This window comes from Gossypium hirsutum, chromosome D07 (assembly GCF_007990345.1).
Source record: "Gossypium hirsutum isolate 1008001.06 chromosome D07, Gossypium_hirsutum_v2.1, whole genome shotgun sequence".
NCBI lineage: Eukaryota > Viridiplantae > Streptophyta > Magnoliopsida > Malvales > Malvaceae > Gossypium > Gossypium hirsutum.
Genome location: NC_053443.1, coordinates 18,843,212 through 18,860,845, shown reverse-complemented (window position 1 = coordinate 18,860,845; position 17,634 = coordinate 18,843,212). Strand labels below are relative to the sequence as shown.

The window sequence follows — 17,634 nt, the reverse complement described above, 5'->3', positions numbered from 1 at the left end:
CCTAAGCTCAACAACGCACATACAACTAGGGCCTAAACAAGCATTCAAAACCAACCAATATCAAGTTTATAACCTGTAATATCCACACATACAACATGATATCCATAAACACATCCATTGACCACTTATAACCTATCAAAATATGCTTCCAAAATGTGCCTAGATGGTCATCACCTATATGAGGCATTGTGCCGAAAACTAAGCATACATATTACATCTCAACTTCAACCATTTGGTACCCAAAATACCAAATCACAAACAAAGCATTCACATAACCATTTTACACCACATCTCATAAGGCCATTTACATAACAAAACATATACCATATTCAAGCCAAATCAAATGGCTAAATACACAACAAAACATATAGGCTACATTAGCCAAAACACCTATACATGTCATTTAACCAAAATATAAAATCCCAAGTACCAAAATAAGTGTTTGATAGTGTGAGGCAGTCTCTGACAACTCCCAACCGAGTGAGCTCCCGAATCACTATAAAACACGGAAAATAAAATGGAGTAAGCAATTAAGCTTAGTAAGTTCGTATAACTAATAAATACAACTTACCAAATCAACCATGATTTAGGTAAACAAAAATTAAGGCATATTTTAACTCCAATTGGCCCAAAGCCTAACACATAATTCACAATCATGTTAGCCATGTATAAATACATCAATTATGAATTACTTCCCGTATTTCACATGAATACCTGTACTAGTTTGTATCGAACTTGTATAACTTCGTATCATCACTATGCCCGTTGAACCATTTGGAATACTACCGGATACTCGGGTATCTCACACATTGAGTGCCAATACGTGGACAAAACCACCTCTATCTCATATATCATATAGACGCTCACTCTCGAGCCATCATTGGGTCTGCTCACACAAATTGTCAATCAAGACGTAGCTACACAGTGCTGCTCATACAAGCTGTAAAGTAATCGCAACACATGCAGGAAACTCAGCCACCGGTAGGACGTACGAGACCATCACCCAAAAACACGGTAACCCCTAATGACATGTCATTTGTATCCTATTTATTCCTAAAGTTCAACCGGGATCCTTATGTCGTCGAAACTTCGTCGAATATTTTCGTAGAGTCGTATCATCACAATTATAATAATAAATCATTTAAAACACATTTAATTTAATGCTTATTAACATACAAACTTACCTCGAATTAATACGGAGGAAAATTGATTGATTAGTCAACTGTTTTGTTTTTTCCCCGATTTAAATCTAAATGTTGCTTTTCTTGATCTATATAATCAAATTTAACTAATTTAATTTACATTTTACTCAAATCAATCCAAAATTCATATTATGGAAAAATTACCATTTTCCCCTATACTATTGACTTCTTTACAATTTAGTCCTCAGACTCGTAAAATGAAAAACATGCAATTTTGCCCCTAACCAAGCCTAGCCGAATTTCATATACACTTATATCAGCCCATGCATTTCACAATTTCACACATTTAACACACAATTTTCACATTTATCAATTTAGCCCCTATTTGACAATTTTATTAGAAATCTCTTAACAAAAGTTGTTTAACTAACAACAAAGATTCATTTTCTTTCATTAAACATCAAAAACCTATTATATTCATCAATGGAAAATATCAAACTATTCAATATTTTTGCAAATTAGTCCCCTAGTTAGTGAGGGTAAGCTATAACGATTCCAAAAACATAAAAATCATTAAAAACGGGTTGAGTTTTCACTTACATGCAAAGGAAAAAGCTTTAACAAAAAATTTCTCCCCTCTAATGGTGATATTTGGCCAGCACAAAGAGAATGAGAGAAAGATGATAGCTTATTTTTGTTTATTTTACCTTTAATTGCCTTTTTACCAAATTACCCTTACCTAACTTTAAAAATTACTCAATTACCAAGCCATGCATATTCACTGTCACCTTTAATGGTCTAATTACCATATAAGGACCTCCAATTTAAATTTTTATAGCTATTTAACACTTTTAGCTAATAAACAAAACTTTTACACTTTATGCGATTTAGTCCTTTTTCACAAATTGAGCATCCAAACGGTAAAATTTCTTAACATAATTTTTATACTATCATATTACCATGATGTAGGTATTAAAATAATATAAAAATAAATTTTTTAACATCAGATTTGTGGTCCCAAAACCACTATTCCTATTTCACTAAAAACGGGCCGTTACAGTATGTTATTCATGCCATGTGATAGTGTGTATAATGTATTAATGATATGATTATATGGTGAATACATGCGAATAATTAGTAAGTAATATTTGATGACATTAAATATATTTTGGCATTGTGATTTAATGAAACCATTGGGTATAGTTGACATGCCATAGGATTGTGAGTACTCACTTATTTGAAATTGTGTTATATGGGGCGCTGAGGCCTAGAGACAGTTTTGGAGAGATAAGTGAATGTGAGTCGAGCTCCATTCATTGACATATGCATGTGTGGTGTGTTAGAGAACGTTAGCTATATACTTCGCTTATAGGATATGTTTGACTCTACGAGTCTGTGTGGTGTGTTGGAGATCCGTGTATTTGATGTATAGTGATAGAGTCCATTTTATGTTTCATAAACTCAAGAGCCAAATTATCATACACTGTGACTAATCTGACTAAATGTAATTATATGTGCTTCTATGTGATTGATGTGTGTCAAAAAATTGATATATGTATGCTTAAACGTTTGTATAAATAAGGTGTAAAAGAATGCACGGAATATGACTAAATATGTGAATCATGACACTTAGTTAAAGACGTTTTGGAAAAATGTTATAAGTTAATTGGTTGATGCATGACGACTTGTTTACGTAATGGTTATTCCGAGTATTCACTAAGCTTGTTAAGCTCACCCATTCCTTTTTAACCATTGCAGATAAGTAGTACCGGTGTGAGCGATGTGGCCTTCAAAAGAGTGATCCAAGCCGATTATTTAGCTTCTATTAGTAGGTATTCTATGCTTATTTATGTTTGGGGGGAATAAAGGCAATGTGATAGGCCAATGTGGTAGATTTTATATATGTTTATTAAGACGTATTGGGGATTATTTAGGTATGTTTGGGAAGCTTGTGAACTTGGGCATGGTGTTTGGTTTATTGTTTAGACATTTTAGTGTATATGTGACTAGGTGAATGAAGCATGATGTTTAAGCACTAAGTTTCAATTATTTAAATGCTCATATATGCTGAATTTTTGTTACCTGAAGCAGAAGTATCAATATTAAGGCTTTTAAAACGATACCTCTGTATTTTCAAAAGTGCAGGGAGTCAGAATATCAATTTGGTATTGATACCTTGTACCGAGTATCGATACTTATGGTGTAATTATCGATACGTTGCGAAAGGTACTGATATTTTATGATGTTTTGAAATTTGGCGAGAAATAGTATGTTAGTTTGGTATCGATTTTCTAGGTGGTATCAATACTACTTAAAGGATATATCGATACCATAGAGGCAGTATCGAAACCTACGTAACATTTTTGGAAAAATTTGCTAAGTGGTCCAATGCTCGAGATATGTACATTTTATGTTTGTTTGTTGTATGTTAGTATAATTAAACGCTAAACTAAGCTTGCATTACTTGATATTCTCATAAATGCTAGAATAATTAAAGTAAAATGAAACTGTATGTATTTCAACTCTGATAATTACAATGGAATCGACGTGAGACGATGGTGTGGCATCTCGGTATTTAGCCTGACGTCCAGGCCGGGTATGGAATGTTATAGTTTCAGTAGTCATTGTTGCTGGGCAACCCAGGGTGATATAGTATAAGATCCATGTATCCGTTCTAAGTCCGTGTCTAGTTAATAGGGTTATAAAAATATGAATTGGTAACACGATAAACGAGATGAATGAGATTGAATTGTTATGCTTGTATATACGTGATATGTGAAAAATGACATGTGAAAGACCATACGAATAAGTTTAAACGAGCCCTAGAGGTCGAATCGAAGTTGAATAAGTCAATAGACTCGAGAAAGAGAATTGAATCTTAAAATAAATGATAGAAAAGCATTGAATGAAAATGAGATTAATTATCATATTGATACATGAATGTATATGTATGCAATTGAATTAGATATGTTAGCATCTTTGTGAATAGAAAGGATGGCATAAAATGTTAGTTTGATTGTCAAATAAAATGGTGTATGAGAATGATATTTCAATATTGAATATGCAAATTTCTTTGGTTGAATTGTGGCATATATGGATTGGGTTCTTATAGTAAATATGCTCATTTTGTGACTTGAATCATGAAAGTACCACAAAGTTTTATTAGTCAGCGTACAATTTGTTTATTCCGTACGCATGTTTAGGTGGATCTTGAAGTCTCAAGACTTGATTTAACATCCAACCAGTAGTTCTCGACTCAAAATTTTTTTCCTTTCGTTTTGATATATGACATGTACCTAGGTTTTGAGTTAGTTTCGCATTATAAATGGTAAAATTGAAAGTTTGAATAGTTATGTTAACTTGAATTATCTATATAATTTAGGTCATTGTGGATGGACTTGGCATAGTAGTTTAATGGTAGTAATTTAGAATGGAAACATGTTGAATTGTCAATTGGATGTTTTGAATAGAAATGATATTGTAATGGTTAGATGTTTGAAATAGTGAAAGTGTCATATATTGAATGTGTAATGTATATGTAATTATGATGCAAATGTATGAAATTTAGCATACGGAAATGGTTAGAATGTCGAATTGGTTGTTTTAGTATACATTAAATGGGATGAATCTTTTGGTTAGGTACCATTTGGATATTTGCAAACAAACGGTCACGTTGCAATGTTCGACCCTTAACATTGCAGCAAGATCAAGTCAGTGAGTTGTGTTGCGACAAAGAACCCTTGAAGTTGCAACGTCAACCCGATAATTTACATACTTTACAGTCTGGTCCTAATTCGACCTCGAGTAAGTAAAAGAGTTTTCATAAGCTCGTGTAAGACCCAAAAATGATTGTATAACATATTCAAAAGGAGTAATATAAATATTAGTATGTAATCATTGTTGTATTGAATTGTATTTAATCGTAGTTGCTCCGGAAACGAATGTGGCATCCCTTAGCTCGAACTTGGCGATCAGGTCGAGTATGGAGTGTTACAAGAACAAACCCCACTTATGGTCGCTCAAGATAATCAAATAAATTCCTGTCCTAATTTGTAATCAAGATTTGATTCATCTAATTTAGATCAAGAGCTATTCATTTTGGACCTAAAATTATAACTAATTTTTGAATTTTTTTAGGTTTTGTTAAATTAATAGTTGGCTAAACTATTATTAATAAAGAACAAAAATGAATAAATCATCAAATCTTTATTGAGAATAAAATGAGATGGAAACAGAAAAACATTCAATTAACTAAACATGGATTTCGTTGTAATCCTAGAAAATAAAGCTTAGTTGATGGAGAAATTGAAAAAAATCTTGAAATAAAAACAAACATTAATCATGAAAAAGAAAAGAAAAGAAAGAAAATAGATGGAGAAATTGAGCCTTTTGATGATTTCCATCAATCTTTTACGCTTGAAGGCTTTGGCGGCTATTCTTCTTCCCTCACCCCCACACTTTTCTTGAGGTTAGGTATCTTTTTTTATACCCCTATCACAATTTGCATCTTACAAGTTATTTGGTAATCATGGTGCTTAGAGGTGATCATGGGCCAGGCCGGGCCGGGTTCGGTCCGAGTCCAGAAAAAATTTTGGCCCTTGACCTAGGCCCAGGCTCGGCCCGACCCGAAATATGGGCCTAAAATTTTGTCCAGGCTTGGCCCGGGAAAAAAATCCTAAGCCTGAGCCCGGCCAGGCCCTGTCCATTTTTTCCCTGCCATTTGTATTATTCAATTTTTTTTGGAAATTTTAACCGAATAAACTTGAGAGGTGATTTAACATAATTAAAACATAACATTAATGAGTAACATGAAGACTGAACATGAGCAGGTGAAATTGAGTGAATATTTTCAAACTGAGCATCTTGTGCTTTAGGGTAGCATTTTTGGCCTACAGATTGGTGCATCAGACAGAAAAATATAAAATGCCTCCAACTTAGACATCAAAAATAGATGCTAACCGGAGTATTTTCCAACTTTTTCACTGTCTCAAAAGCCATTAGAAAAAAAATTGTTTAATGCAGTCCAAAATCAAAAGGAAGAATACAAAGTCACCCTTGGTTTATTTCAAAACATTAGGGAGTATTTTTGTACAACTCCTTTTACCCAGGAAAATTAAGTGATTGTAAAGCAAAGGATTTAAAAGAATCGATGATTATTAACATGGCAACTATAGCTAAAACATTACATATGGGGAAAAAAACCCATTAAATTAAGGGAGAACAAGCCAAACATGCTATTACAAAAATTAAAGGTAGGAAATCAAAATATAATGTAGATGAAAACATAGATTGAGGAAAGAAGCATGCGGTAAACAAATGAAACGGCTTAAGGCATGTAGATGATAGTTGTAGAGAACATACCATGCTGTCATCAATCTTAAACCACTTGTTTTGAGCATTTTTAACATAGCACAAGTAGGGACCCGAAAATGCTGCATTCATGATATCCAAATGGACCACTACTCCATAGAGCCTGTATATTCATGATATCAAAAACTTAGGGAACCGAACTGCTTTGTTAAGCTTTCCAAATTTACCGGACTGCAACATAATACACATTTAAACTGTAAGAATCTGCAAAGAACAAAGAGCAAAATAACATTCTTTATCGAAAGTTGTACCTGAAATCTCTTCAATGCAATTGTAAGAATATTTGGAGCCTCTAATATTGTCAACTTCTTTTTGGCCTTCTCATAACATTTGCATCTGAACAAAACAAAGACAAAGTGAACAAACCTCAAAAATTGATGTCTTCTAGAAGTAGAGAATTTAGCAATAAGTAAACAAACCATAATATTCATACATTAATCCATCAACATATTTAATTTTATAACAAAATATAAATTGTAAGCTAAATTAAACTTGTCACAAAGTAATACTAATAAAGTCCATTTAGATGCAAAAATGCATAATATATTGAAGAATAGCAATTGTAATTGCAAGTTGCAACCTTGAATTTGAAGAACAAAGTGCATATCTTTCATGTTATCTATAAAAATTATGTTAGAATTGATGTAGTATTACACTCTAAGCTTTGATTCTTAATAAATAATGAACATGTTGTCCACCATTTACTTTTGTTTTTCTTAACAACTTAATAGAAAATAAAAGCAAATCGCATAGAGGAAGTAGCAAAAGAAAGAAAGAAATTAACTTGGAACTTGGAAGTACTGTAAGACAAATTAGAGCTTTTGAGCAGAAGAAGAAACAAGCAAATTCAACCAAAATTGCATTAACTCAAATTGATTTAATAAAAGCCATAAAAGGGATGAAAACAATATTGCAAACAAGATTTGCAGAAATCAAGCATGGTCACCAGCTGCAAACACCCATTACTAAAATCTCGTTTGGGGACAAGTGAAACAATAGAATACTTTGAAGCAACGACAGATTTCCACCGTTCCCAGAAAAAATTGCTACTATAATGAGCTTAAAATTTCAAATATAAAAAAGAAGCAACAAGGTATAAACCAGATTATAAACCAGAATATAAAATTTCAGATATAAAAAAGAAGCAACAAGGTATAAACCAGAATATAAAATTTCAAATATAAAAAAGAAGCAACAAGGTATAAACCAGATTATAAAATTTAAGATAAGAGAAAGTAAGAGAAATTAAAAGAGAGCAGAAGACAGATTATAAACCAGGCACTTGGTACAACAGTCAGTGGATGGAAGAAGCAACAAGGTTTTGATTCTTTTGAACGACTAAACAAATGGAACTGTAAGGCAACAACAGTAAGGCAACAACGACAGATTATAAACAACTAAACAAATGGAATTGTAAGGAAACAACAGTAAGGCAACAACGACAGATTATAAACAAGGTTTTGAACTACTAAGCAGAAAAGACATCAAACAAAAAAGGAACTGTAAGGCAACAACGTTTGTAGCTTCGCTCTAACCTTTGATTCTGGAAATGGGTGGAGCCGTGGAGGTCTGGTCGTAGATTGGTGGAGGACCGGAGGTGGATTGCTGCCGGAGGGGAATTCGAATTGAGAAAAATGGGAAGAGGGCACAGGCTTAGGGTTAGGGAGAAACGTCGAAAAGGGGAAATGAGGGAAATAGGTTACTGACTTACTGGGATTTGGGATATTTGGGAATTGGAGAATATATTTTAGAAATAAAAAAATATATATTTAATATGAAACCGGGCCGGGCTGGGCAGGGCCCAGGCCAAAAAAATTTTGCCCGAGGCCCGGCCCATTTTTTAAACGGGCCTCGGTTTTTTTCCAAGCCCATATTTCGGGCCTATATTTTTACCCAAACCCTCCCATTTTTCGGACGGGCTGCCCGGCCCATGAGCACCTCTAGTGGTGCTCCAAAGGGCAAATTTTTCATTGGTTTGCTACTATTCACATGATTCGCACACTCTATCAGACAAATATTTTAGCGGAGCAAAAAAATCCCTTCCATACATAAATCCAACCATCCTTTCTCTATATTTTATCAAACCTTCAATGAGTAAAAACCACTAGAAAATAAGTCCAAATTAACACTAACAATATATTATTAACTTAAAACATAAATTAAATATATATAAAAGAAAATCCATAGAATCTACCAAAAACTAACTTACGAAATAAACTAAAATCCTACTAAAATAAAACACTAATAACTATAATATCTTAGATATTATAGTTATCAATAATTAATTAAATTTTAAAAATATAAATTATTTATTAAAAATATTATTCAACACAATTTTAAAATATATTTATAATTCACTATAAAATATAATCTTAATTATTTATTTTCAATATAAACATAAGTTTAATATTTTTAATTATTATTTTAAATAATTTTAATTGTTGTTCAATATATTTTATATTGAAAAAAATTCTTAATGATTTATTTTATATATACATAAAATTTTTTAAGTCATTTTCCATTCTCACATCATCGTTATAATTGCATTTGAATTTAAACATATTGATTATAATTTCACTACTATAGTATTCAAACTCACTATTCAAATTAAGGGCCCTTTTGGATGAGTGTTTCCTTTTAGTGCAGTGTGTTTAATTTTTTTTCTCACGCTATAATATCTATCTTACCGCAATCGCTGTTTTTACAATAACCATAGATAAATGTACCGCTCATCCAAAGGACCCTAACTCAATTGTTAATTAATTAAATATAGTATAATTTAAATAATTGAGTTAAAATCCAACTCTTTTCTAAATACTTTTTATCCAAAACCTAAACGTAGTAGACGGCCAGCGCCAGCCCGGTCTTGTGTTTAGGTGGTGGGCATGAGATCCATCAAAGTCCAATATGAAACAGATGATGTTTCGGTGAAATCCATATCTGAGTCAGCCCATGGAATATCCAAAATCCCATTTTTGCTGTTGTCCCCCCCCCTTTTTTCATGTTCCTTTTGGACACCTAGTAAATCACCCCAGTGAGTGAAGCGATCTGAGTGAGAAGAGAGACGATGTTAAGAGCGACGCATTTCCCTCCCATTGCATCTCCTACTCTCCTTGTCCTTAGGAAATGTTTCATTCCCATCCTCTCCGTCTCTTCCTTCCCTTCTTATCCTCTTCATAACCTCTCCTCTTTTTCTGCTTTTCACTCTTTCTTCTCACCTTCCCGCCCTTCTCTTCCATCTCTATCTCTCACTCAATTCTCTCCCATGCTGGGTCATCCCCATCTCAGACTATCAGGTTGGTCTTTTTTGTTTTTATCTAAACCCATGTTTCTCCTTCTTTTTTCTGACTTGGTTTTTGCTTTTGCAGCTTCATTTAACTCCGAGAGTAGCTATGGAGATAACAGAGAAATATTGGTGCAGCACTTGCTTCTAAAAGAAGATGACGAGAAGCTCTTGTTGGAGCTACAACAGAGAATTGCTGGAGGTTTTCTTTTTCCCTTTTGTTTTTTTAAATTTTATTTGTTGAATACTTAAGAGTTTAGAGTGTATGTTATTGATCAGATTTTGGGATGTGTTGATCACTTATTTGGGTAACTTAAAAATGTAACATATACAAAAGTAAATATGTACTGGAAAACTTAAATTCTTTGCAATTGATATTCTTTTATATAAATTCAGAATAATATATGATTTATCTCTATATTAACTAAGTATATTAGAATTGGTACTTTTTATCACTTGCTTTTGCTTTATAGCACCTTTTAAGAGAAATATAAAACTAAGGGCCAGTCTCCCGTTACCATTGAGATTGAAAAGTGAAAAGTGAAAAGTACCTCTTTTGAAAGTAAGAAGACCATGTTTACCATTGATGTCAAAAAGTGCTTTTGAAAAAATAAAATGTCCATGTTGTAAAATATAAAATATGTTGGACTTTAACTAAGATAAGAAAGTAATTTCAGCTAAAAGCTAAAAAATTTTGGATTTTTGGCTCGGGTTAAAATCACAGGTTAAAAACATGGTTTGGTTTGGAAAGCTCCTTGTTTACCATTACTTTTGGTTTGAAAAGCATTTTTGAACCTCAATGATAGACGGGCCCTATATGCTTAAGGCAACAAGAAAATAGAGCATAGATTAAAATCAATTTTGATGTTCCTTGTATGATATTTAACTGTCGCAAGTAGTTTCATTTTTTGTTATTTGTTTGGTGAAGGGGAGGATTTAAGTGACCTTGCCGTTGAGTACTCAATTTGTCCATCCAAACAAGAGGGGGGAATGCTTGGATGGGTGAGAAAGGGACAAATGGTATGTGAATTCTCTATTATTTTAATTTTTTTAGATATTTACTCTTTGAAGAGTTAAAAATATATTAAGAAGCTTCTATGTTGTCTCAACTCTTCATATTAGTTGAAGTACCCATGTCCAACACATATCCCACGGACATGGATATGTAGGTACGAAGCTTCAAATATATGGAGAAATTTAGAAAAGTTAAAACATATTCATATTGGGTATATACCGTTATTGGTTTTATATCCATCCCTCATGTCCAAGTAACAAAGAGAAGCTTATTTAAGAAAATGTTGTACCCACGCTCCCTCTCTATAAGCAAGCTTTTGATGCACATAGCTTCCCCTGTTTTCAACTTTGTTTAAGGGTTCAAGTCTGTGTAGGAGGGAATCTTAGCTAGTTGGTATTAAATTTTTGGTAGCAACTCTCTAATTTCTATTCACAGTTTAGATTTATGACATTGTTCTTGATATCACTTAAAAGGTAAACGATCTTCAATCTTTGGATTTGAAGATTTTACCGATCTTTTATCATCATCTATTTCATAATGAGTTCCATAAATTTTACTGATTCAAAAAGCCAACTAATATTGGCTTTAAAATTTGGAAAAACTTTGAGTTGATTATTCTAATAATGACTATTTGTGCATTTGTGGGAGAAGTGATTTATTCATTTGAGTTCTAAATTCAATGTGTTGTAAATTTTTATGCTGTATCTTGCTATTATGGTTCTTATTGGGCTTTGTCAATTGCTTGCATTTGGCATAAGCTTCAAAGTTTCTTTAGACTGTGAAGTGTTGTTCATGTGAGGGCATAGTTTACAGTCCCTATGCTGATAACACAGATTTTGCAGCAAATTTTTCTTATGCATGTTAAAGAATAACCTACAAACTATGAAGCGTTCTGTAAATATATTTTGATTTCGCACTCATGATACTTTGTGGCCTTTCTATGCCTATCATTACCCCTCCTTTTATAATGATTTTCTTTTAAGTTTAATCAGTCTCCTTGTTGAAAATTTAACATTTGCAGGATTTAATTTTTTTTTTTATGGAAATAATTGATCAGTTTTATAAAATATCTTTATTCAGATTCCTTTATGTTAAATAGAGAAGAAGAGAAGGATTGAAATTTAATTGCAAAGATCTTTTTCCCATGGTAAAATATACCAGGTACCAGAATTCGAGGAGGCTGCTTTCTGTGCACCTTTAAACAAAGTTGTGAAATGTAAAACTAATTTTGGATGGCACTTGTTACAAGTTCTATCTGAGAGGTAATTCTTGGAACCCTCTGCCCAATTGAAACCTGTGCTTGATGAAGCAAAGCAGTTTGTAACTATGTTTGGTTTGCTTCAGGGAAGAGTCATTGCTTAAAGACATTCAACCAGAGGAGTTCCATGCAAAAATGCAAGACCCCAGTTTCATTGAAGAGGCTCAGTTGATAGATGTCCGGGAACCTGAAGAAGTGTATGCTTGCTTAATTTGAAAAAAGACAAAAAAAACAATCAAGTAGATTTTCCAAGTTAACATTATTTAAAAGATGAATGTGGTACACAGCAAAGTTACTAGAATTACTTTTACCTCTAGGTATAAAAACTACAGCAAATACACATAACAACTCTAAATGCTTAGTGTTGGTAATATGGTGGAAACGGATTTTAACTCTTAATTGATTAAGCATTGTTATGAAGCTTTTAAGCATTTGATCATGAAAAAAGCTGCAAGAAAAGTGGGATGGCATGAGCAGTTTAAACATTATATTATTTGGCAGGGGTTTGAAAAATACTCCTGGAAATTTCCTATTCATATTTGTACAAGAGACTGGAATAATTTTTGAAATTTCTCTAATGATCATGATTCTTTTATAGCATTTCGGAAACCTGAATTTTATTGTTTAGGCTAGCAACCTGAAAATTTACCTTCAGTAGCACTACAAGATCTTGTAATACAATATTTTACCTACAATTCAATTAGTGAATTATATCACCACAAGGCACTATAGAGCTGGAAAATTTTATACTAAGGTACTCTTTGTTTTTTGCTTTTGAAGAGGATGATGGCTACTTTATTTCATGTCTGTCTTTTTGACATGACAGGTCTCAAGCATCTTTGCCAGGATTCCAGGTTCTTCCTCTCCGCCAGTTTGGAAGTTGGGGACCAGAAATAACTAGCAAATTTGATCCAACAAAAGATACATACGTCTTAGTGAGTATTTTTTTTTGTCAATGTCAAGATTTTATTTTTTTCTGCATTTAGCTAACAAAAACCAATGGCATCTGATTATTAATTGTGTGGAAGAATTAATAAAACAAAACAAATTTAAGCGTAACTCTGATCTTGTTGATCAAAGAAAAGTGACCTTGCTCCAATCACATAAAAAGAATTTTCTCTTTCTTGATATGTGCCTTCTAGTTTATTTCTGTTTTCTTGTAATTACCTTGAGATGGTCTCACAGGCAATTTATGGACTAGATTAGTGAACTGTATGATATACTTATTGGAGTTGGATCTTACCATAAAGGAATCCTTATTCTAATCAGTCTCTTAGATAGAGAATAATTATCTTTTAACTTTTGCCACTGTAGTAGTTCATCTTGAATAGGTTTTACACCTAAATAATTAAACTTTGGGCCACATCAATTTTCAACATGGTGCAAATATTTATGCTGATGAAAAGAATTTGTAAAATTATTTCTTGAATTTACCTTTAAGCTGTTTTTAGTTGTTGGTAGGGTGTCTATTATTGTAAGTGGAGTTCTTTCTTGGCATTTCTATTATTGTCAATGGAGTTATTGCTTGGCAGTAAATGATGTTGTAAGATTTAATATTTGATGCATTACTTGCGACCTTTTAGGTGTTATTATTCCTTTCCTGTTCGTGGAAGAATAGGCTTGAATCTCCCATGGTATTTTCTACTTTTCTTCGTTTCAATAGTCTTTTTTTCTTGCTAGGCTTTATCCTGCCTAGATTTTATAGCTTCTACTTAGTTTCAATAGGTACTTATTTTTCTTTTTCTTTTTGTTGCGGGGAGAGTGGTGAAGCTAATTTGTCTAGATTCTATGCTGCCAGAACCATGTGGTCATTTCATTATGCTTCTCAAAGCCAACTCCTAAAAAAAGTCTTTATCTGTTCTTCCCGTGAAATTTCTAGCATCTTTGTTGAGGAGCTCATTATATTTTTGTATTAATGTGTGCATCAAAGTTGGATTGATTGTCAGAGATACTAAGCGATAACCTTTTGGACTTTGAGAGGCCAAGCATGGGAGGTTTTATTGTGGTTTTTGTAATGATGCAATGGAAATCCTTTTTTTTTGGAGCATCCTTGGTTTTGACATCTCTTAATGGGACGGGACTCTTAGGGTGTGCTTGGTTAGGTGGAAAAGTGAAGGGATGAAAGGAGGGGATGGAAAAGTGGAATGAAAATAAATTTTGAGTGTGCTTGGCAAGGAAGAAAAGTGAGAGGAAAGAAAATAGGAGAGGTGATCATTTTCCTTCCTAATGTATAAAAACCAATCCTTCCAAATTGGAATGATGAGAGGAGAAAAAATGAGAGAGATGTGTATGCTAGTTCGAAATTATGCATTTTCTAAATGTTTTATTTTTTTTTTCTTTTAATTTTCAACTCTACCAAGCTATGGATGAAAAGAAAATTACTTTTTCTTTCAATTTTTCCATTTTTCCTATCAAGCACACCTATGGAAAGAGGAATTATATTTTTTATCTTTCTACCCCTTCAAGTTTCTATATTTCCAATTTTCTTTCTATTCTACCAAGCAAAGCCTTAGAAGATCCGGTTAGTCATGTTTTTTTTTGCATTATGCTAAGCTAGGAGACTTTTCATTTTTGTTCATCAGATTATCAAAATTTCCCTTGAGAGATTAAAATTGATATCTATTACAATTCTTTATCCTCCGCTTGAACAATTTGTGGCCACTGAAGAAGCAATCTTCTAGCCATGAGCTTCTGTAAGTTTTTCCTCATGATCTGCTTTCAGTGGCAAAATTCATGCAATTTCTTTAAATTATTTGAAGTTTTGCTTAATACATTAATAAAATGATTTTTTTCCTCTGATTTTTAAATTAATTTATGTTTTGACTCCAGTTATTATGAGTAGTTTCTGGCATTTAATATTCAATGATCTCTCCTGCATTTTATGCTTGTTTCTCTTCTGACCCTTTGATGTTCCGTATTGATCGTGTTAAAATGTAACAATTGCAGTGTCACCATGGCATGCGGTCGTTACAGGTTGCCAAGTGGTTACAGACTCAGGTTAAGATCGTCATCCTTACATTCTCTGTTTCTCTTGTTTAGCTTTCACAGTTGTTGCATGCGTTTCTTTGGAATTCATCAGGGGTCTCATTGTGAACATAGTTACTCATTTCTTTACCCTTTTATGTTTAGAAAAACCAATAATATGCTTGTCACTTGTGCTGTAATTTATGATATATCGTTGTGTACTACATTGTACTTCTCGTCCGACGCAATGTAAGTTTGCCGCATAGCATTGAATTTTAGATCTAATTAGATCTGTAAAACATTAGTTATTCTCTGCCACCTTGTGCATAGACTTCTCAAGTTAAGACCTTTGTTGTTTCTGTTTCCCTTTCCGTTTGACCGCAAGTGTCCATTCCATTTTCTGCCATTATTGTTTTGCTTCTGATACATGGACGATAATTTTCAAAGGTTTCTTTCATTCTCCTTTGTTCCGTGTTGTTGACGAATTTATTTACTTTTTTGACACAGGGATTTAGGAAAATATTTAATATATCAGGGGGAATACATGCGTATGCAACCAAGGTGGATCCATCAGTTCCTACTTACTGAGATCCTCACGTATCCATTGCTCCTATTTTCATGTTTTCTTCACGTGTGTGGTTTCAGGCTCCAAATTTTTGGGTTTGCCCTCCGTGGTATTATAGAGTTTAACATTTCACAATAATTAGCAAGTCCAAAACTTGTTATTGCTTAATTATGGTGGTTGTATTGAGTATCTGGAATTAAGTGTATTTCGAAAAAGTTCATTTTAAATTCAATAAATATGTAAATTTTATTAAAACCGGTTTTTTGCTGACCATTGCAAGTTATTATTTATTCTTTTGCTAATGAAAATTTCTCGACTATTACCTTTTCATCAATTTTTGAGTTAATCCAGATTTTCATTTTTGATAAATTGTAGAGCTTTATTGTTTAATTTCGCTATAACTTTATCCTGAACACCTTTCTTCTTAGCTTTCAGCATCATCAACCTCCCTCACCCTTCACCTCATCCATCACCAAATCTTCCCAAACACTCAACCAACCAATCAGCTTATTCTGCTTATTAGAACCTATCGAGTTTGGGTTATTTTATCATCTCTATTAGAGGCTTGGGGTGTGAAGTTATAAAAAGGAAATTGAATTAGTGTTATAAAAAGGAAAATTATCCATTTGTAGAGTACAAGTTTGTACGGAAAGAGGTTGATTTATAGTTTTAATAGCACATGGTTTATTTTCTTCAATAATATTAGTTTCAATGTATTACTATATAAATGGGTAAAAAAAAATCATGTCTAGGCATAGTAAAAAAGAAAAAAAACTCTCCTTCTAACTGTTTGAATGTGGCGATCTCTCTCCTTAGTTGGATTGTTTTGTTAATAAGAAAGAACTTTTGTAGAAATTTTCCTACAAGTTCGTTTCATGTCGTGATCAATCCTGGAGCTTACGAGTCTAGCCAAGTAAACACATTATCGATTAAGGAGAAGGGGAACAGCCGAAGATGAATAGCGTCATCGGTGACCTCGTTATATTTAATAGTATCACAGAGTTGAAAGAATCGTTTTAGATGCTAGTTTGGGTTCTCCGTCATTGTGCCTTTGAACTGTAGATTATTCTGAATCATCTGGATCATGGCCAATTTCATTTCAAAACTATTCGTCGTAATGACTGACCTTGTAATGCTGCCTTGGACCATATCAAGATTTAGTAGTGCATAATCCTTTAAAGTTTGCTCTTCTCGTGCCATAGGTGGTTTATTGGTAATTGAGGTGGTGGTGGTAGATCTTGTATGTTAGCGTTATTAATCTCGTCGAACAACGGGTTCTCGCGTGGTGGATTGCCTACAACAGGTGGTTGGTTCTGCATCTACTGTTGCTGTTGTTGTTGTTGTCGACGGTTTCTTTAGATTATTCTCTTTGGATCAATGTCTGGCTCTATAGGCGTTCCCCTACTTTGAGTCATACACTAAAAAAATGTTAGAAAAAAATAAAATAAAAAAATCATACCTATAATTTATGAAGTTCCTAATTAATCTATAAAAATGTAAAAATTAAAATCAATTTAGTAGCACTCCCTCCCCTATAATGACGTCAACAACTTGACTACATTCGGATGTACTAACGTTCAAAGTGTGAACACTGCAACTAAAGATGTGGAATTAAGGCGGTGTCTGCAAGTATACGAGTTAAGTTGTAATTAAATTTTTACAACGAAGTAAGTAACTACTCTGAGGATCATACCCAAGGAAGGCGAAGGCTAAATTAACTTTAACCTAAATGCAAACAAATCTAATTAGTACTTTAAATAAATTATATTACAACTTAACATAAATAGAAAAAATTGGGTTTTATAAGAAAAGAAATAAAAATTGCATAAAAGGGTGAACTTCAGAAAACTAATATCTAAACTCAATCAAATCTAGACATGGGTGATTAGCTCGCTTCGATGGTCATAACTAACTCCTATTTCAGGTTTCATTCAATCAACTAACCGTTACCCTAGCAAGATCTCTCGATCTTCAACTAAACTAATGACTCAAGGCTAAGGTGTTCACAGATAGGCCATACTAATTTTGGGTTAATTC

The 17,634-nt window shown here is 33.1% G+C and overlaps 1 protein-coding gene and 1 long non-coding RNA gene across 8 annotated transcripts; one reads left to right on the top strand and one right to left on the bottom strand.

The window, feature by feature from the left end:
* Window positions 1-266: 266 nt before the first annotated feature.
* On the bottom strand, window positions 267-8,558 carry LOC107954317 (uncharacterized). 4 transcript variants are annotated; one of them, XR_001699499.2, is made up of 4 exons: window positions 8,048-8,260; window positions 6,764-6,848; window positions 6,504-6,683; window positions 267-496 (listed from the first exon to the last, which is right to left on the bottom strand). It is a non-coding gene; the product is annotated as an uncharacterized lncRNA (long non-coding RNA). The 4 variants fall into 4 exon arrangements; XR_005916223.1 differs by lacking the exon at window positions 267-496 and adding an exon at window positions 520-886; XR_001699500.2 differs by lacking the exon at window positions 267-496 and adding an exon at window positions 5,330-5,633.
* Window positions 8,559-9,410: 852 nt separating this feature from the next.
* Window positions 9,411-15,852, top strand: LOC107954318 (rhodanese-like/PpiC domain-containing protein 12, chloroplastic). 4 transcript variants are annotated; one of them, XM_016889839.2, is made up of 9 exons: window positions 9,455-9,808; window positions 9,881-9,997; window positions 10,724-10,815; window positions 11,972-12,072; window positions 12,155-12,265; window positions 12,895-13,003; window positions 13,652-13,702; window positions 15,015-15,065; window positions 15,540-15,852. In XM_016889839.2, exons 1-9 carry the CDS (start codon window positions 9,580-9,582, stop codon window positions 15,618-15,620), a joined length of 942 nt encoding a protein of 313 aa, XP_016745328.2. In that variant the 5' UTR covers window positions 9,455-9,579; the 3' UTR covers window positions 15,621-15,852. The 4 variants fall into 4 exon arrangements, with proteins under 4 accessions (XP_016745329.2, XP_016745328.2, XP_040953586.1 ...); XM_041097652.1 differs by lacking the exon at window positions 15,540-15,852 and adding an exon at window positions 14,651-14,761; XM_016889840.2 differs by lacking the exon at window positions 13,652-13,702 and having other exon boundaries at window positions 9,411-9,808.
* Window positions 15,853-17,634: the final 1,782 nt, after the last annotated feature.

Excerpts from the sequence above, each read along its gene's own strand:
- LOC107954318 (XM_016889839.2), top strand. The coding sequence starts at position 9,580 with ATGTTAAGAGCGACGCATTTCCCTCCCATTGCATCTCCTACTCTCCTT. Across the intron at positions 10,816-11,971 it reads GGGTGAGAAAGGGACAAATG|GTACCAGAATTCGAGGAGGC; the intron begins GTATGTGAATTC and ends AAAATATACCAG. Across the intron at positions 12,073-12,154 it reads TTACAAGTTCTATCTGAGAG|GGAAGAGTCATTGCTTAAAG; the intron begins GTAATTCTTGGA and ends GGTTTGCTTCAG.